At 36.3% G+C, this 17,742-nt stretch overlaps 1 protein-coding gene across 10 annotated transcripts in view; it reads right to left on the reverse strand.

Moving 5' to 3' along the window:
- The window catches only part of Scaper (S-phase cyclin A associated protein in the ER), a 460,757-nt gene that overhangs the window by 62,172 nt on the left and 380,843 nt on the right, over positions 1–17,742 (reverse strand). For all 10 annotated transcript variants that reach the window (XM_046428027.2, XM_046428024.2, XM_046428026.2 and 7 more), the window contains one exon: positions 4,510–4,742. In XM_046428027.2, the coding sequence (XP_046283983.1) occupies positions 4,510–4,742 (233 nt within the window). The remainder of the gene's footprint in view (positions 1–4,509; positions 4,743–17,742) is intronic.

Genomic DNA, 17,742 nt, shown 5'->3' on the forward strand with positions numbered 1-17,742 from the left:
GAGTGGTGAGACTAACTTTGCAGTCACAGAATAAGTCTCGGTCACGATGGATTATCCTCTAATATCTTGCTGGATTTAATTGTTATAAAGTTTTGTTAAGGATTTCTACATTTATGGTCACAAGGAATATTAATGTGTAATTATCTTTTTTGGAATATTTTGGTCAGATTAAGTTATACTGGCATTAAAAATAAAGTGGCAAGTATTTCCTTGTTTCCTCTGAAAGACTGTATGTATGACTGGTATTACTTCTCTCTTAGATGTTTCAGAGAATTTACAAGTAAAGCATCTGGACCTTAACTTTTCTTTGTGAAAAGGTATTTTAAAACAGATTTCTATTTTGGTGGAAAAGTAACAACTTATAGATTCAGGATGCTTATCCAACCTCAATCAGAATAAGCCTAAAGGAAACTACATCTAAGCAAACCACTGCCAAACTCCTGAAAATCAAGGAAAAAGAAAAAAAATGATTGAAAGTTGGAGAGAAAAAAGACATGTAACTTACAGGGGAAAAATGATATGAATAAAAGCTGGTTTTTCATAAGAAATGATGGAAGTCAGAGGAGAATAAAATGGCATCTTAAAGTGTTTAAAGAAAAAAAAACAAAGATGTAACAAAACAGACTAAACAATACACATAAGAAGTTGGCTGAGGCATATTAATATTAAACAATTAGATTCCAAAACAAGGAGTATTTAACACAAATAGATAAAAATAATGTTAAGAGGGCTATTCCATCTGTAAGACATTAATAGTACTAAAACATATCTAATAACAGAGTTTCAAGATGCATGAAACAAATTTAATCTTTTATCAGAGTTGAAGATTTTAACACTCCTCTTTTAGTAACTGCTAGAACTAGAAAAATAAAGAATAAAGAACTATATTCTAGTATAGTAGCCATTAGCTGTATTATGCTCATTTAAACTTTAAATTTATTTATTTTTTTGGTACTAGGGATTGAACCCAGGGATGCTCTACCACTAAGCTATAACCCCAGTCCTTTTTATTTTTTTAAATTTTGAGACAAGGGCTCATTAAGTTGTCTAGGCTGACCTCGAACCTGTGATCCTCCTGCCTCAGCCTGCCAAGTCAATGGGATTACAGGTGTGTGCCACCATGTCTGGTTTTAAAAGCTAAATTTAGAAAGTAAAAATGAACTAGTGACTACTCTTGTGTATTTTTTCATTTGCAAAGTGTGTTCATAAAGTCATTTTGTTTGTCTATGGAAATATCTTGGAGGCTGAGAGACAAGATGGGCACACTGTTGTAGCATGGGTAGTGGTAGCTTCTTGCTATGTTAAGGCAGTGAGCTATTGAACTGAATAGTTCCACTGGTTCAGCATAGTTCTTGATTATAAAATACATAGCAACTCTTGATTTTGATAGATATAATACCCCTTTAGTTTTGCAGAATTGTTCTGGGAGTCATTCCTGGAAAATGAGCATAGATAAATTTATAAGTACTGAATTTTCTGTATTAAATCAATTTCTGCTTAAAATTGCCATAATAGTCACTTACGTGATACACGTCTATAATCCCAGCAACTCAGGAGGATGAGGCAGAAGGATTCCAAGTTAACTGCCAGCCTGGGCACTTAGCAAGACACTGTTTCAAAATTTTTTTAAAAAATGCTGGGGATGTAGCTCAGAAGTAGAGTACCCCTGCATTTAATCCCCAGTATCATAAATAAATAAATATTGCTATAATAGTTTCTGTTTTCTGTAACTGAATTCTGGTTGACCGATATTTGATAAACAACATTCAGTCTCACTAGTAGTAATAAACACAATTTAAATGAAAACAACAACCAAATACCACTGCAAAGCACTGGCAAAGATATGGAGAAATGGGAACTCTTAGTTTTGGGTGATGGGAGCTAATATTCGTACTTTGGAAAACAATTCTGTGTTACCAGGTGAAGTTAAACATGCACTTGTCATGTCACCCATAAATTCCTCCTTTAGGTATTTATCCTTAAGAAACTCTCAAATAAGTACAAAGTAAATTTCTATAAAGATGTCTACATCATTACTTGATATAGTGAAAAGTAAGAAACTCTTGGAAATGGATAAACAAGTTAGAATTTTTTTCACAGAACAGAATAGAATTGTAGAGCAGTTAAAATACATTAACCAGATTTATATGAATCAACATAAAGCTGAAAAAATATTTCAACATGTTATGTTTAACAGCATTAAATCAATAATTGACAAAACAGTACACAGCATATATGTAAATTTTAAAAAATCATGAAAATAGGAAGTAGAATATGCTCTTTATGGATACACGAGTGTACACACCCCCCCCGCCACACACACACACACACACACACGGAAATGAAATACATAAACCCCAACATAGTGATTTAACTCTTGGGACAGAGTAAGGGAAAAAGGATGGAGATGCAGAGGCAGCTGCATCTATATTTGGATTCTAAATAATAATATAAAAATCAAAGTCTAAAATAAAGAAAAATGTTATCAGTTAATTGTGGATACACATGTATCTATTATTTTGTTTTTATGTACATTGATATATTTCGTAATAAAATATAGAATATTTAAACACTGAAAAACATACATCCTTGCCCCTTAAATGCCAGATGAGGAGAAGGAAGAGATGTATGTCAAAGTCTCCTCCAGCTCTGCTCTAGCTCTACTCAGCAGTACATGCTATAGCCAGCTCCAAAGATGGGGCAGGAACCTAATGACTCAACTTCACAACTGGCAAAAATGTCCAGGATGTAGCTTTGAGTGTACTGAGGTTTCTTGTCAGTTCATATTTGGGGAGGTAAGAGATGGATTTAATACAGAAAATTCAGTACTTATAAATTTATCTATGCTCTCTGTGCTACACTAGGCAGAATCAGAGATATGGCTGGGGTTCTACACATAGGCATCATTAAGTTAACTAACAATGCATTAACTGTAGGAAAACAATTTTCATCCAAAGTGGTTCAAATCAGAGAAGGACCAGCATAGGGTTATGATTGAAAATCAACCTTTAAAAGACACACAATTTATTTGGCTGACAGAATACCACTACTGATTTTTTCCATAATGCCTTCCCTCCTTTAAGAAGGATTTGCTAACTATTAGATATGTGAAAATGTATATATTTTCTCCCGGAGGGCCCACTGGAATTGCACTGATGCATTAGCTTGTGGCCTTCTGCCTCATCACAGCTGAGGCATGTGGCTAAGTTGTCTGGATGACAAGAATGCAGGGCTGCTGCATCACATGGTAGCCCAAGGGAGAATGCTGGGACAGAATGGTATTCATCAACAGAGTGGGCTAAGTTCTACAATGACCAAGAGGACATGGGGAAATTGAATGGGATCAAGCAACTGAGAGAAAGGGCAGAGAGGGTAAAAGTCAAGTGCTGTAAGATAAATGGTTGTGGACCCAAAGGGCCTGGTGCTCTCCAGCAATAAATATGCTTGGGGAAAGAGGGCAGGCAGATGGAAGGGATAAGTGAACAAAGTAATCAAGGGTAAGGAAGATACTGAATGAAACAACTGTTTCCAAGAAAGCACTACAAGAAGCCAGGGAAATTTATGAACTGTGAAAGAAGTAAATGCAGAGGAAGGCATTCTCTTTCTCCTATTAACCTACCATAAGCTTCAGAGAGCAACAAATTGCAGGGATTTGGGGAGCCAGAGATCATTGCAGACCACAGCAGAGTCGCTGACTCGTGGAACAGGTAACTGATTAACACCAGATGGAACCCTACTGGGAAATTAAATGTCCTACCTGTTTCAAGATTCACTAAGGAAAAAAGAGTTCAAATGCCAAAGTAAGAGTAAATTTCCCTGGAGAAAATGAGACCTTGGAAGGAAGCAAGGCTGACCTTGAACAGGTGTCAGAAATTGTCACATTTGTGTACTTACTGGAAAGCATACAGATGCTGGGAGTCCAGCTAGATGTGAGTGCCATTCTCAGTTTTCCTACTACTTTTTAGCTTATTTATTGCATAACCTTGGCCAAAGCACTTAAACCTTTTTGAGCAATTTCCTCATTTACAAAGTCTAAATTAGAAATCCTACATTTAACAGTGCTGCACAGGCTCTAATACATTACATTACATGTAATGGGTGCTCCAAAAATGGTAACAAATTCACAACCAGAGATGAACTGAGCGGAATTCTCAGACTTTTTTCAGTCAGAAAAAGTTAATATCAAGAACACTGTAGGGCTTCTATATAGCTCAGTTGATAGAGTGCTTGCCTTGCACGCACAAGGCCCTGGTTCAATCCCCAGCACCACGAAAAAAAAAATATACCACTGTAAAGGCTCTGACACTATATACACTAATATTGCATATCTAAATATCAAAAATGGCGGCAAGTTCTATTAAGAGGATTTTCCTTCTCTATATAAAATGTGGTATATTTCTGTATAGTGTTGTGAGATACACTGCCATCATGTGGACCCTAAGGTTTAACTTATTTTAATATGATTTTTTAAAAAACAGAATAAAGCTTTAAGAAATATAGGAATTTTACCTGATAAGGTCTTGAACTCGACTGTTAAAAGCATCAACTTGTGAGGATTTGTTTTTCATTTCCTGTGTTGATATTTTTGGTGTGGCTGGACGGCTGTTTCCATCTGGTCGATTGGCAATCAGGCAGCCAAAAACCACAGCAGTGACTTTGAGAAGTCCAGTTGTCAAGCCTTCAAAAACTTGTTTATTTGTATTTCTTCCCAAAATAGCATTATTTTCATCTGGAACATAAACCTAGAAGAAAAAAAAAAAGAACAGTACATGGGTTTCAATAAAACCACCAAAAATGGGCAGAGATGATTAAGAACATTTCTAGAATCATAATTTTGAAATTCTACAGGAGACACTCTAAAATGTTCAAGAGTGTTGGCTTTGAAGTTAGATTGCCAGTTCAAATCTCAGCTTTGCATTCATTAGCTGGGTGACCTTGGGCAGGTTAGTATTTCTCATCTGTAAAACAGGGATATTGACAGTACCTATGTTATAGATTTTTGTGAGGATTAAATGAGCTAATGAACATAAAATGCTCAGTATATGCATAGGCACAAAGTAAATTGTGAACTACATTAAAAATTTACATTAATTCAGAAAACAAAGCAATTAACAGACTGACAATATTGTTTCTTTTTGGAGTGAATTTTTAAAATATCTAAACTAAATTAATCTATTAGGGTAAAATTTGCATTTATTACCAAATGGAAAAGTTAGTTTTCCCTAGTACATGGGGATCACACTCTGCTGTGTACAATAGTTTACGGGAAGTAACACAGTTATTAAAAGTTGACTTGGAGCCAGAATGAAGGCTTGAATTTTGGCTCTGCACCTATAGGATCTAAGTTCTTGCCTTCTATATGTCTCTACTTCCCAGAACTACTATGAAGTTCAAGTAAGAATTGAAATAAATTTAGTAAACTATTATATACCACAACATACTTAGCAGCAACTGGCCTTTGCTTTATTCTTTTTAAATTTTTTTTTTGATTTTTTAGTTGTAGTTGGACACAATACCTTTATTTTTATTTATTTATTTTTATGTGATGCTGAGGATCAAACCCAGGGCCTTGCATGTGCTAGCCAAGCGCTCTACCACTGAGCCACAATCCCAGCCCCTTTGCTGTATTCTCTACCAGTTCTATCAAAGATAAAGGAATAATCAATCACTGGACTCCAAAAGAGGATCTTTATAAACACAAGCAACTTATTGGTCAGAACTAGTCACCTTTGTTGTATTCTTTACCAGTTCTATCAAAGATAAAGGAATAATCAATCGCTTGACTCCAAAAGAGGATCTTTATAAACACTAGCAACTTATTGGTCAGAACTAGTCACAGAGTCAAACCCAATCACAAAGGAGCCAGGAAATATCATTCTGTACTTGGAAAAAGGAAGAGAATAAAAGCATTTGGCACACAGCACGACTGACTGCATAGTAATATTGTTTTTTTCCATTATGACTATGTAAATATTTAGAGCAACCTACTTAATAAATGATGTCGATAGTTACTTTTTTATCTGTTATGGCTTATATATTAGGTGTCCCCCAAAAGCTCATGTGTGAGACAATGCAAGAAAGTTTAGAGGTGAAATGATTAGGAGAGAGCCGGATAGGGATTAACAGGGTGGTAACTAGGGCAGGCACAGTATGGTCAGAGAAGGGGAATCACTGGGGAGCATGCCTTTGGGGTTTATATTTTGTCTGTGATGAGGAGAGCCCTCTCCCTCCTTCCTGATTGTCATATTCTGAGCTGCTTTTCTCCTCCATGCCCTTCTGCCCTGATGTTTTGCCTCATCTGGAGCATACAGCAACGGAGTCAACTGTCTGTGGACTGAGATCTTTGTAACTGTGAGTACCAAATAAACTTCTCCTCCTCTAAAGTTGTTCTTTTGGTCACAGTGGCGAAAAACCAGATTAAAACATTATTCAAATTTTTGGCTTCACTGAGAACTTTTATCTTTTGTATGTTGAGTTTCCTAGTTGTGTATCATTGTCATTAACATTCATTGTCAGTCTTTTTGTGGGGGTGGGTGGGAAATATACCAGGGATTGAACTCAGGGGCACTTCAACCACTGAGTCACATCCCCAGCCCTATTTTGTATTTTATTTAGAGACAGGGTCTCGCAGAGTTGCTTAGCAACCTCATTTTTGCTGAGGCTGGCTCTGAACTTGTGATCCCCACTGCCAGTTCAAATCTCAGCTGCTGGGATTACAGGTGTGTGCCACCGCACCCAGCTCAAGCATCTTAATGTAAAATAAATCAAATATATTTTAATGCTATTCTTATATTTTATGTAGCTGACAACTTCTGATTTTTAATTTCATCAGGACTTCGTACTTAATTTCATAGACACCATTTTGTCAGTGTCTCATAAAGTACACACAAACTGAAAAACTTCTGTAAAATCTAGCAGTTACACAAAGCATTCACTGATACAAGAGGCCAAGCCTGCTGGGATGAACCCAGGTACCCAGGTGCAGGCCTATATGCCTTCATTATTCTAATCAGTCTTTTACTTTCTCCATGTGATCTCCTTTTTTCCCAACAGTCTCACTGAGTTTCACAGCTATTTCAATAGCCTAGCCTAATTTTTTTTTTCAGTCACCTAATTTTTTCAGTTTTGTTGTGCTCTCACATAGTATTGGCCCTTTCACTGCTGAGAACAGTGGTTTTTTTTGTTTGTTTGTTTTTTGTTTTTGTACCAAGGTTTGAACCCAAGGGCACTTAACCACTGAGCCACATCCCCAGTTTTTTTTTTTTTTTTTTTGAGACACGGCCTTTCTCAGTTGCTGAGGCTGGCTTTGAACTTGCGATTCTCCTGCCTCAGCCTCCCAAGCTGCTACAATTACAAATGTGTGACATTGCACCTGGCTAGAGTATTCTTTTGCATATAACCTAGGGTGGTGAAGTCTTTTTTGTGTGTGTCTAAACAGGACATCATTTTATTCAAAAGATCACACAAAAAATCTCCTCTTTGTGTAGATTTTTCTTTTGCTGGTTTTAAATTATTTCACAGACATCACTGCTATTTGCCAGAAGTGAAGTAACGCAGGAATGGTTTACTTTTTTGGGATACCTTCAATAAATGAAATGCATATTTACCACAGTTCTGATATCTGCTTATAGACCAAAACTTGAATTTAAATGTACTTTTAGCACAGCTGCCAGGTCAAGGGCATACTGCAAGTTGAGGAGCCAGTCCTTCAGGAAAGGTGTGCAAGCAACATCCTCCCCTCCCCCCTGCTCTGTAGAACACCTGGCTTACCTGTGTCTGGACACATTCCTTTCTGGGGTGGGTGGTCCATGGAGGGCAGGGAAAGGTTAGCTACTCAGCATGCAGTAGAGCCTGTAACTACCACCTGCTAGTGTGTAGCAGGCCTGGACTGGGAAAAAAGAGCTTTGTAATTCTGGGCACTTCTGAATCTATCACCTCTGAGGCAGAAATCTAAAACCACACTTCTTTTCAAATGGATGAAAGGTTTTTCCTTTAGTATATTCCTTTCCTTTCTTTTTCCTTTTGGTGCTAGGGACAGAACGAAGGGTTTGCACAGGCTAAGCAAATACTCTAACACTAAGCTAAACCCCCAGCCCCTCCTTTAGTGTATTTCTTTATAATACATGGGTGTGATCATTGTCTTATTCTTAAAAGTCAGAAAATTACAAGATAATTTCATGCATATATTCTTACTGCATATTTTCTTTCTCCTCTCAATAGATATTTGACCTTCTTAAAATCTGTGGCTATTTCACGTAGTTTTAGGTGTAAAAATAATCTTAGAATCACATCTTTTCATTTTATCTTTGGAGAAACCAAGCTCCAGAGGAGAGACTTTCTTGAGGATACAGAAATTATCAGGGCTAGAAACGTGGTGGTACAAATTCTCTAAACCTCCTCTAAGAAGAAACCTAATATTTTATAGGAGTAAACCCTGAGGCTAAGTGTTCTTAGTGAAATTAAATTAGAAGTCATTATCACTTTTAGGAACTAAGGTCATATTCCCCCCATTACCTCCCACTGCCAAAGTGGTTTCAAATACTCTTTACATTCTTGTTTGCAATACAGAAAGATACTTTTAATAATAGTATAAATCTATTGTTCTGCAACATGATTCCATGAGAGAGAAAATTAAATTGGTAATTAGTGGTAATTCAATACTACTAATTTTTACTATTCTGAGGCTAGGTTTAATATTTTCAAGTTGTGCAGTGTTTCACAATGGCCAGAATATGAATGAAGTTCGATAAGAATCAATAGAAAATTGACAAGAGCTAGGGATATAACCCAGTGGCAGAACACTTGCTTATCATGTGAGTCAATCCCTAGTACTGCCAAAAACAAAACAAACCAAAAAACTTCCTATCAAGTCAGAGTGTGGAGAAAAAGAAGGCTGAAAATAGGGAGGTGCTCCTGTAGCAGACACAGTTTCCTGCATTGCCAGTATCATTTTATTTTCTATAGTTATTAGACACACAAGTCTTTTTTGTCACTAATATTTTGTAAAACATCCATGTCAGTAGGGCATGGTGGCATACACCTACAATCCCAGCAACTTGGAAGGCTGAGACAGAAGAAGGATCATAAGTTTGAGGCCAGCAGGAACTGTGAGACTCCATCTCAAAAAAATAAAGTGCCCCACTCAGTGGTATGTAGTGCATTGGTACAAAACTCCTGAATTTAATTCCTAGTACTGCCAAAACAAAACAAAACCCCCCAAATTTGCAACAACTATAAAAAAATCTCAAAAAAAATCTATGCCCATGGTTATCTCATGCATAAAAACAAAACCGATGAGAGATACTTATCTTCACTATTTATTTGGCTTGAAAATATAAAAAGAAAATTACATAGGACTAGTTAATAGTTTTCCAACATGTTAAAAAAATTTTCCCCTTTCTTTTAATCTCAGGAACATTATGACGATATTCAAGAAGATGTTAAACCCATGTCAGAAATATCATTATCTTTTCTAATATATGTATGTTCTGAGTCTTTATTTACATGTTTTTTTTATGTAGCCAAAATTCCAATAAAATGTCAGTGAACTATAATGTATGCCTTAGTCATGATGCTTGAAAACTCTTTGCTATAAATGTTGAATCATCTCATTCCTTTGCTATACACATTCCTGGTTTCTTATCTCCTACAAACTAAAAGCCCCAAACCTCTGCCCTCATTACTTCTCTTTATTACTTAGTCTGTCATGTGCTCTTGTCTGCTATTTCCTCTACATGGAATACTCTTCCCCTAGGTATCCTTATGACTCATTCCCTCATCCTTTCTAGGTCTTTTTCAAAAGCCACCTATCTATAAGCTTTGCCAGGCTACTCTATTTAAAGTAACAGTCCTTTCCCCTAAATCTACCCTCCCATTCCTGGTTAATCAGCTGTTTTTCTTTTGATAGTTACTTGCTGCCATATTTTTATTTTCTTTCTCCGCTAATCAGAATGTAAGCTCCATGAAGGCATTTTTTTGTTTTGTTTTGTTCATTGCTGTATTCCTAGTGTCTAGAACAACACTGGGCATAGGTGTCCAATAAATATTTGTTAAATGCATCTAGACATTGATTTTCACTTAATTTCACCCAAACAATTCTTGTAACATTAAGGGCCAAATTAAAGATAAAACCATCAGGGTTTTTTTTAAGTGTCAAAAGAGAAAGGGGTGATGTATACAATAAGGTAAGACTCTTACAGGTCTGCATATCTAGTAAGGCCTCAAGACAATGTTAGGCAGTTTGGAGGGGCAAGGCGGGATGTGGAAAGACTGTTGGATTATAAAGCAAGGAGATATGAGTTCTAGCTGGGTTAGCTTAAGAGTTTTTTTTCTTTTTGCTCTTTTTTTTTAAAGAGAGAGAGAGAGAGAAAGAAAGAATTTTTTTAATATTTATTTTTTAGTTTTTGGTGGACACAACAGCTCTATTTCACTTCTACGTGGTGCTGAGGATCGAACCCAGCACCCCACACATGCCAGGCGAGCGCGCCACCGCTTGAGCCGCATCCCCAGTCCTGCTCTTTATTTTTTTATTCTTTAAAAATTTATTCGCTCTTTCTAGACATACATGACAGTAGAGTGTATCCTGACATATTATACATACATAGAATAAGTATAACTTGTACCAATTAAGATCCCATTATTGTGGTTGTATGATATGGAGTTACATTGGTTGTGTATTTATAATGAGGATAGGAAAGATACGTTTGATGCATTCTGCTGTCTTCTCTATTCTCATCCCTTCTCCCTTCCCTTCATTCCCCTTTGTCTAGTCCAATTACTTCTACTCTTCCCCTCATTGTTGTGGGTTAGCATCCACGTATCAGAGAGAACATTCTGTCTTTGGTTTTGGGGACTGGCTTATTAGATATACATGACAGTAGATGTATTTTGACATATTATAAATACATGGAATATAACTTATTCTAATTAGGATCCCATTCTTGTGGCTCTACATGATGTGTAGTTATGCTAGTCATGGATTCACATATGAACACAAGAAAGTTATGTCTGATTCATTCTACTGCCTTTCCTATTCCCATCCCTTTTTCCTTCCCTTCATTACCCTTTGTCTAATCCAATGAACTTCTATTGTTCCCCCTATGGCTCCTTGTTCTATGTTAGCATCTGCATATCATTTGGCCTTTGTTTTTTTTTTTGGAATTAGCTTATTTTACTCAATAAATAATAGCTTATTTTACTTTAGCATCAGAGTCTTCAGTTCCATTCATTTACCAGCAAATGCCATAATTTCATTCTTCTTTATGGCTAATATTCCATTATGCATATATACCACATTTGTTTTTAACCCATCCATCTGTTAAAGGGCACCTAGGTTGGTTTTCACAGCTTAGCTACTGTGAATTGAGATGCTATAAACTTTGATGTGGCTGTGTCACTAGCATGCTAATTTTAAGCCCTTTGGATAGATACACTGAGGAATGGAATAACTGGGTTGTTTTTGCTCTCTCTCTCTCTTTTTGTACCACAAATTGAATTCAGAGGCACTCAACCACAGAGCCATATCCCCATCTCTATTTTATATTTTAGTTAGAGACAGGGTCTCACTGAGTTGCTTAGCACCTTGCCACTGCTAAGGCTGGCTTTGAACTTGTGTTCCTCCTGCCTCAGTCTTCTGAGACTGGCTCTTTTTATTCTTTATTTTAAAATAATTACAGCTTAACAGAAAATGCCAAAAATAAAAGTAGAAAGGTCATATGTACACTTCATCCAGTATTTGCCCCCATGGTTACATTTTATATAGTAAAATATCAAACCTGGGAAATTGACCCTGGTTAAAAAAAATATATATATATATATAATTTTGTCACATATGTAAATTGGTATAACCACTACCACAATCAAGAGATACAGAACTATTTATTTTATCACCACAAAAAATATCCCTTTTTAGTCAGTCACACATGGCTCCTTCTCTCCCTCATCCCTGGCAATCACTAATCTATTTTCCACCCTTGTATAAAATTTTGTTGTTGTAACGTTATATATGAATTCATTCAGTATGACCTTTTGAGATTGAAATTTTCACTCACTAAGATGCCCATGAGATGTAGCCAAGTGGTTGTATCGATCAAACAGTTCATTACTCTTTATTGTTGAATAATATTCCATGCTACAGCTATACTAAAGCTTAACCATTCCTCATTAAAACACATTTTGGTTGTTCTAATTTTCAGTTTTGACAAATAAAGTGGGCCATTTATATTTAATGTATATAACTGATATACTAGGGACTTAATTTCATTTTTTAATTTTTTGTTCATTCTGTTTGTGGTCTTCTCAGCTTCTTGCAAATATATATCTTTTGGCACATTTGGGAGAGTCTTGGCCATTATTTCCTGAAGTACTTTTCTTGTCCTGTCCACTTTCTACTCTCCTGTGAGACTGACAACATGAATGTCACAACTTTTGTTATATTCCCATCAGTCCCTTTTAAGTCTATTTTCTCTGTTGCTCCTCAAATTAAGTAATTTTTATTGTTCTACTTTCAAATTCATTAATTCTTTCATTCTTTCTCTCAATTCTATAGTTCAGTCTATCTACTGACTTAAATTTTTGTTTTTATGAGTTTCATTCCATTATTATTTATATATTCTGTTTCTTTGCTGAGACAATATTTTCATTTGTTGAAGTATATTTGTAACTGTGTGTTGAGGTATTTTCATGGCGGTTACTTTAAAATCCTTGAGATAAGTGCAATGTCTTGTTTCAGGTTGAGATTCTCCTGGTTTTTGGTATGATGAGAGATTTTTAAAACTATATTGAAAAAGTTGAGAACTATGCTATGATTCTCTGGATCTTATTTAAATCTTGTGTTTTAGAAGGTCTCCTGATAGGGGTCTGGTGGGAGGATAGGGAGTGGCACCTCATTACTATCAGGTGGGGGCAGGAGTCCATGCTTTCCATTTGGCCTTTACTGACAGTCCCAGGATGGGGAAGAAGGTGGCTTATTATTATTGGGCGAGAGTAGGAATTCAGGCTCCAAACTTTGTTCTCTCCTGAGACCAGTGTATAGCGGTGCCATGTTATTGCTCCCTAAGTGGCCTCCATAGAAAGGGATAGGGCGTGTTACCACAGAAAGGTGGTAAAGTCCTGGCATCTAACTTGGTCCCTCTGACAGCATCTGGTGAGGGGAGTCTCATTATTTCTGGTGGGGATATAAACTGGGGCTTCCAACATGGTTTCCACTGACCCTGGGGTAGGGGCAGAGTTCATTACTATTGAGTAGGGATTAAGATCTGAATTTCTCATTCAGCCTTCTCTCACACTACAGTGGCATAGGGGATGGGCACTGTATGAGTGCTTAACCCCTTCTTTTAAAAAATCTTTTTTTTCATATATCTTAATTCTAATTGATACATAGTAATTGTCAGTATTTATGGGTTATAATGTGACATATCACTACATGTAAACAATGTAGAATGATCAGATCAGATAACTGGTATATCTATCAATCATCACACTATGGTGTTGGGGGAGAGGTACCAGGTGAGTGATTAACCCCTTCTTAAGGCCTCTGACTGTCCCAGAGAATAATACCCACAGTCACTACAAAGGGAATCCCCCCGCACTTTATACAGTACTGGGGATTGAACTCAGAGAAGCACTACCACTGAGCTATACCCATAGCTCTTTTTTATTCTTTATTTTGAGGCAAGGCCTTGCTAAGTTGCCCAGGCTGGCCTTGAATTTGCTATCCTCCAGTGTCAGCATCCCAAACTGCTGGGATTATAGGCGTATAGCCACCATGACCAGTGGGGATTTTTACTGTAAAAACAGTAGTGTTGAAAGAGGTAGTAGTGATAATAATAGCAGCTAACATTTAGTGAACACTTAATGTGAGATTCCATGCTAACAGCTTCATCTGGATCATCTCACTTAATCCACATGATAGTCCCACAGAACAGTAGTATTGTCATTTCCATTTTCAGACAAAACAAAATAAACAAATAAAAATCGCCAAAGAACTAGAAAAGTTTAAGTATAAGAGTCAGGATTTCAATCTGGGCAGTGTCACTTCTGAACCAGTGTCTTTATTATACAACACTGTAATGAAATTAATAAAGAAGACAAGTGAAAGTACTCAAAAACTAAAAAGGACTAAACAAACGTGAGGGATTTTTAGTAATACTTTTAAGAGCACTTCAATTAGTCACCACAATTAGGTAAATAAAAATTAAGGCTTCATCCACTGCTGATGAGTCATCTAAACACTGTTTCTCATGGCAAGAGCTACCCAAAAGCATGTTTCATATTCGGCAAAAACTCCAAAAGAAAGTTTTGGAGGTATGGCTTTAGGAAACACTCACATATATTATTTTCTCATAGGTTTTTGTTTTGTTTTATATTTTATACAAATAGGAAACTGACTTTTGCTTAAATCTCTTCAGGCAAGTTTCAGTAGAAACCTAGAGAAGAGATGTGCTATGGATAATCACTGAGCTACGCTAGCTATCTATTTTACAGAATGGAGATTAACATTCTGGAGGAACTCCTTCAGGTTAAGGGAGCAGTTACCTGTAGATGATGAAGTAGATGAATTCATGTGAAAAAGAAAATGTATGTCATCTCACCTATACTTGAAATTCTCTGATTCACAAAACACATTAGCTTACAACAATCTTTTGTTAATTTATCAAACTTTTTTTTGAATACTATTTCCTCTTAGGCTCTGTGAGAAACTTAATGGGTGAAGAGGAAAGACAGTCTTGCCTTCCAGAGTTTATAGGTAAGTAAACTGGAATTTGGATTCCAGGTGATACATAAACTCATGCTTTGTGAGGACTGGGGCAAGGAACACAGTTTGGAGGAAGCAGCCCCTGAGCTGAGTCTCCCAGGAAGGGAGGGTAGGGTGGTGCTGATAAGGGGTAGTGAAAAGGGCAAGGAAACAGCGAGAGGATACAGCAATATAGAAGGCATGAGAATCTGTGCACATTCAGAGGGCTCCAATTTGCTGGGGATGGTGAGAACATTGGGAAGGGAGACCATAGGACTTCACATGGCCTGGTATATTTCACTCAGGAGACTGGCTCTAAATGCTGAAGGTAAGAGTTAAGTTAATGAAGGATTTTAAGCAAGTAAGTAACATGAATAGTTTTTCATTTTAGAAAGATGACTTTTGTTACAATGTGTAGGTTGTTAAGGAAGGGATTAAAACTAAAACCAGGGAAGGAGGTCATTAAAATGTTGCCTTAAATGAAAGATGGTAAGGAATGAAGAACAATCTAATTAATTATATATTTGGGCAAAGAAGAGGAAGAAGAATGATGGTATGGATAGGTTTAAAATACATCCTAGGTGTCTGGCTTCTTTGGTAGTATTGTTTACCAGAATGGGGAATAAAGGAGAAATAAGCCAATTCTGAGGTGAGGATATGTCCAATTCCGGACATGCCAAATTTCAGGCTGGATCAGTGTACAGGTAATAGTTGAAACAAAAACCATAAGATGTTCATGAGAATTATACAGCTTACACAAGGGTGGTCACTCAAAAAAAAAGGAATCTTAGGGAACATCAACATTTAAAAAATGGTCCACTGGGAGCAAAGTTCAGAGGGAGATTTTCCAAATCCAAAGATGACTTTCAACTTGGAGGCTACTGGTTGTATTAAAACACTTGGAGTGTAATACTAGGAGAGAAAAACCAAACTATAGTGGGCAGAAAGTGAGGGGATAGTATGGAAATAAAAAGAACAGGTACAGACAGTACTTCAAGATGCTTGGTTATAGGGCTGGGGATGGATGAAGCTAGTGGCAATGCCAGTGATCTTTATTTTTCTTATGAAATTCTGCCTAATATCCATGTCATCATGTCTATTGTATTATTCCAGAAATTAGGAAACTTTTTGTATAAAGGGTCAAATAGTATATAGTTCATATTTTGAAGGCCATTTAGTCTCTGGTACAACTACTCAACTCCACTGTGATAGAAAAGAGCCATACTTAACAAATGCTGAATTCTTTTATAAATTATTCATTTATAAATTTATTTACAAACAGATGGTGGTTTGGTCTATGAGTTCTAGACTGTTAACTCCTTTGCTAGACTATAAGCTTCTTGAGAGCAAGCTCCACATCAGATTGTCTCTGCATTCTGTTATGCCTATTAGAGCATATTCTTGCCTAAAGAAGGCCCTCAAAATTGATTACAGAGTAAATTATGTTCACTTAAAATACGAGGAAAGGAAATGAATAGTCCTTCCTTTTATGTTATTCATATTAATGCACAGAGTTCAGAAGGTAGTCAGCAGTGTCACTTGAAAGAATGGATACAAAAATATATGAAACAGTGCAGTCCTAAGTTCCCTGGCTGCTTCCCCCCGTCAATAATTCGATCATTGTCTTTACACATTGCTGTCTTTTGGAGTCATTTTTCCATCCTAAAACTAAGGCAATAAAGTTAATAGTGTTTGTCTAGATTTAGTAATTGATAACATTTGCCACATTTGCAAAAACACATTTTTCAAATTTAAAACTAAATTTTAGGGCTGGGGTTGTGGCTTAGCAGTAGAACCCTCACCTCGCATGTGAGAGGTCCTGGGTTCGATCCTCAGCACCACATAAATAAATAAAATAGAGATATTGTGTTCAATTATAACTAAGAAATAAATACTAAAAAAAAAACCCAAACAAACAAACAACAAAAAAACCCCCCAAAAAAACAAAAATAAATTTTATTGGGCTGGGTTGTGACTCAGCAGTACAGCACTTGCCTAGCAAATACGAGGCCCTGGGTTCTATCCTCAGCACCACATAAAAATAAAATAAAGGTATTGTGTCCAACTACAACTAAAAAAAAAAAATTAAAATAAATAAATAAAATAAAGATATTATGTCCAACTAGAACCAAAAAAATGAATTTTTTTTTAAAAACTAAATTTTATTGTAAAATACATCTTTTAGAAGTGTACACTTTGAGGGTTGAGGTCGTGGCTCAGAGGTAGAGTGCTCACCTAGCACGAGTGAGGCACTGGGTTCAATCCTCAGCACTACATAAAAATAAAGACATTGTATACATCTACAACTAAAAAAATATCAAAAAAAGAAGTGTACACTTGGATGCATCTATGTCAGAACCATCATAATCAAGATGAAGAACAATTTCGTCACCTCTGAAAGTTCACTGTACCCCTTTGAAGCCAATGTTCCCTTTCATCCCTGAGTCCCAGGAAGTCCTTGGTCTTCTCTGTGTCATTACAGATAACTTTGAGTTTTCATGAACTTAAACAACTGAAATCACACAGTAGCCAAACTTTTTAATTTGGCTTTAAAAAAAAACTCTGAATAGTAAATTCTATCAATTCAGAATATTTCATCCATGTTGAATATATCAAAAGTTTGTTTCCTTTATTGCTAAGTATCATTCCATTATATGGTTATACCCCAATTTGTTTATCAATTCACCTGTTAACAGGGCATGTGTGTAGTTTGGGAATTTTTAGTTACTTCTGAATAAGGTTGCTAAGAATATTCCTGTACAAGGCTTTTTGTAGAGAAATGTTTTCATTTTTCTTGGGTACATAGCTAGATGTGGGACTGCTGGGATGTAGGATTAGTGTATTTATAAGAAACTGCCAAACTTAAAGAACATTCCTGAAAACACGACAATCTGTTAAACTATATTGTCAAGAGAAAGCAAGTTATCTTTCAGGGAACACACCTACATACTAAAGTATGGTCTATGTTAAGACTTTCATTTGCTACAGTCAGAGGTGTTAATGAGGCC

This window comes from Marmota monax, unplaced genomic scaffold (genome assembly GCF_021218885.2).
Source record: "Marmota monax isolate L192 unplaced genomic scaffold, Marmota_monax_Labrador192_F-V1.1 WCK01_AAM20220418_F8-fsc00111, whole genome shotgun sequence".
In the NCBI taxonomy this organism is placed as follows: domain Eukaryota; kingdom Metazoa; phylum Chordata; class Mammalia; order Rodentia; family Sciuridae; genus Marmota; species Marmota monax.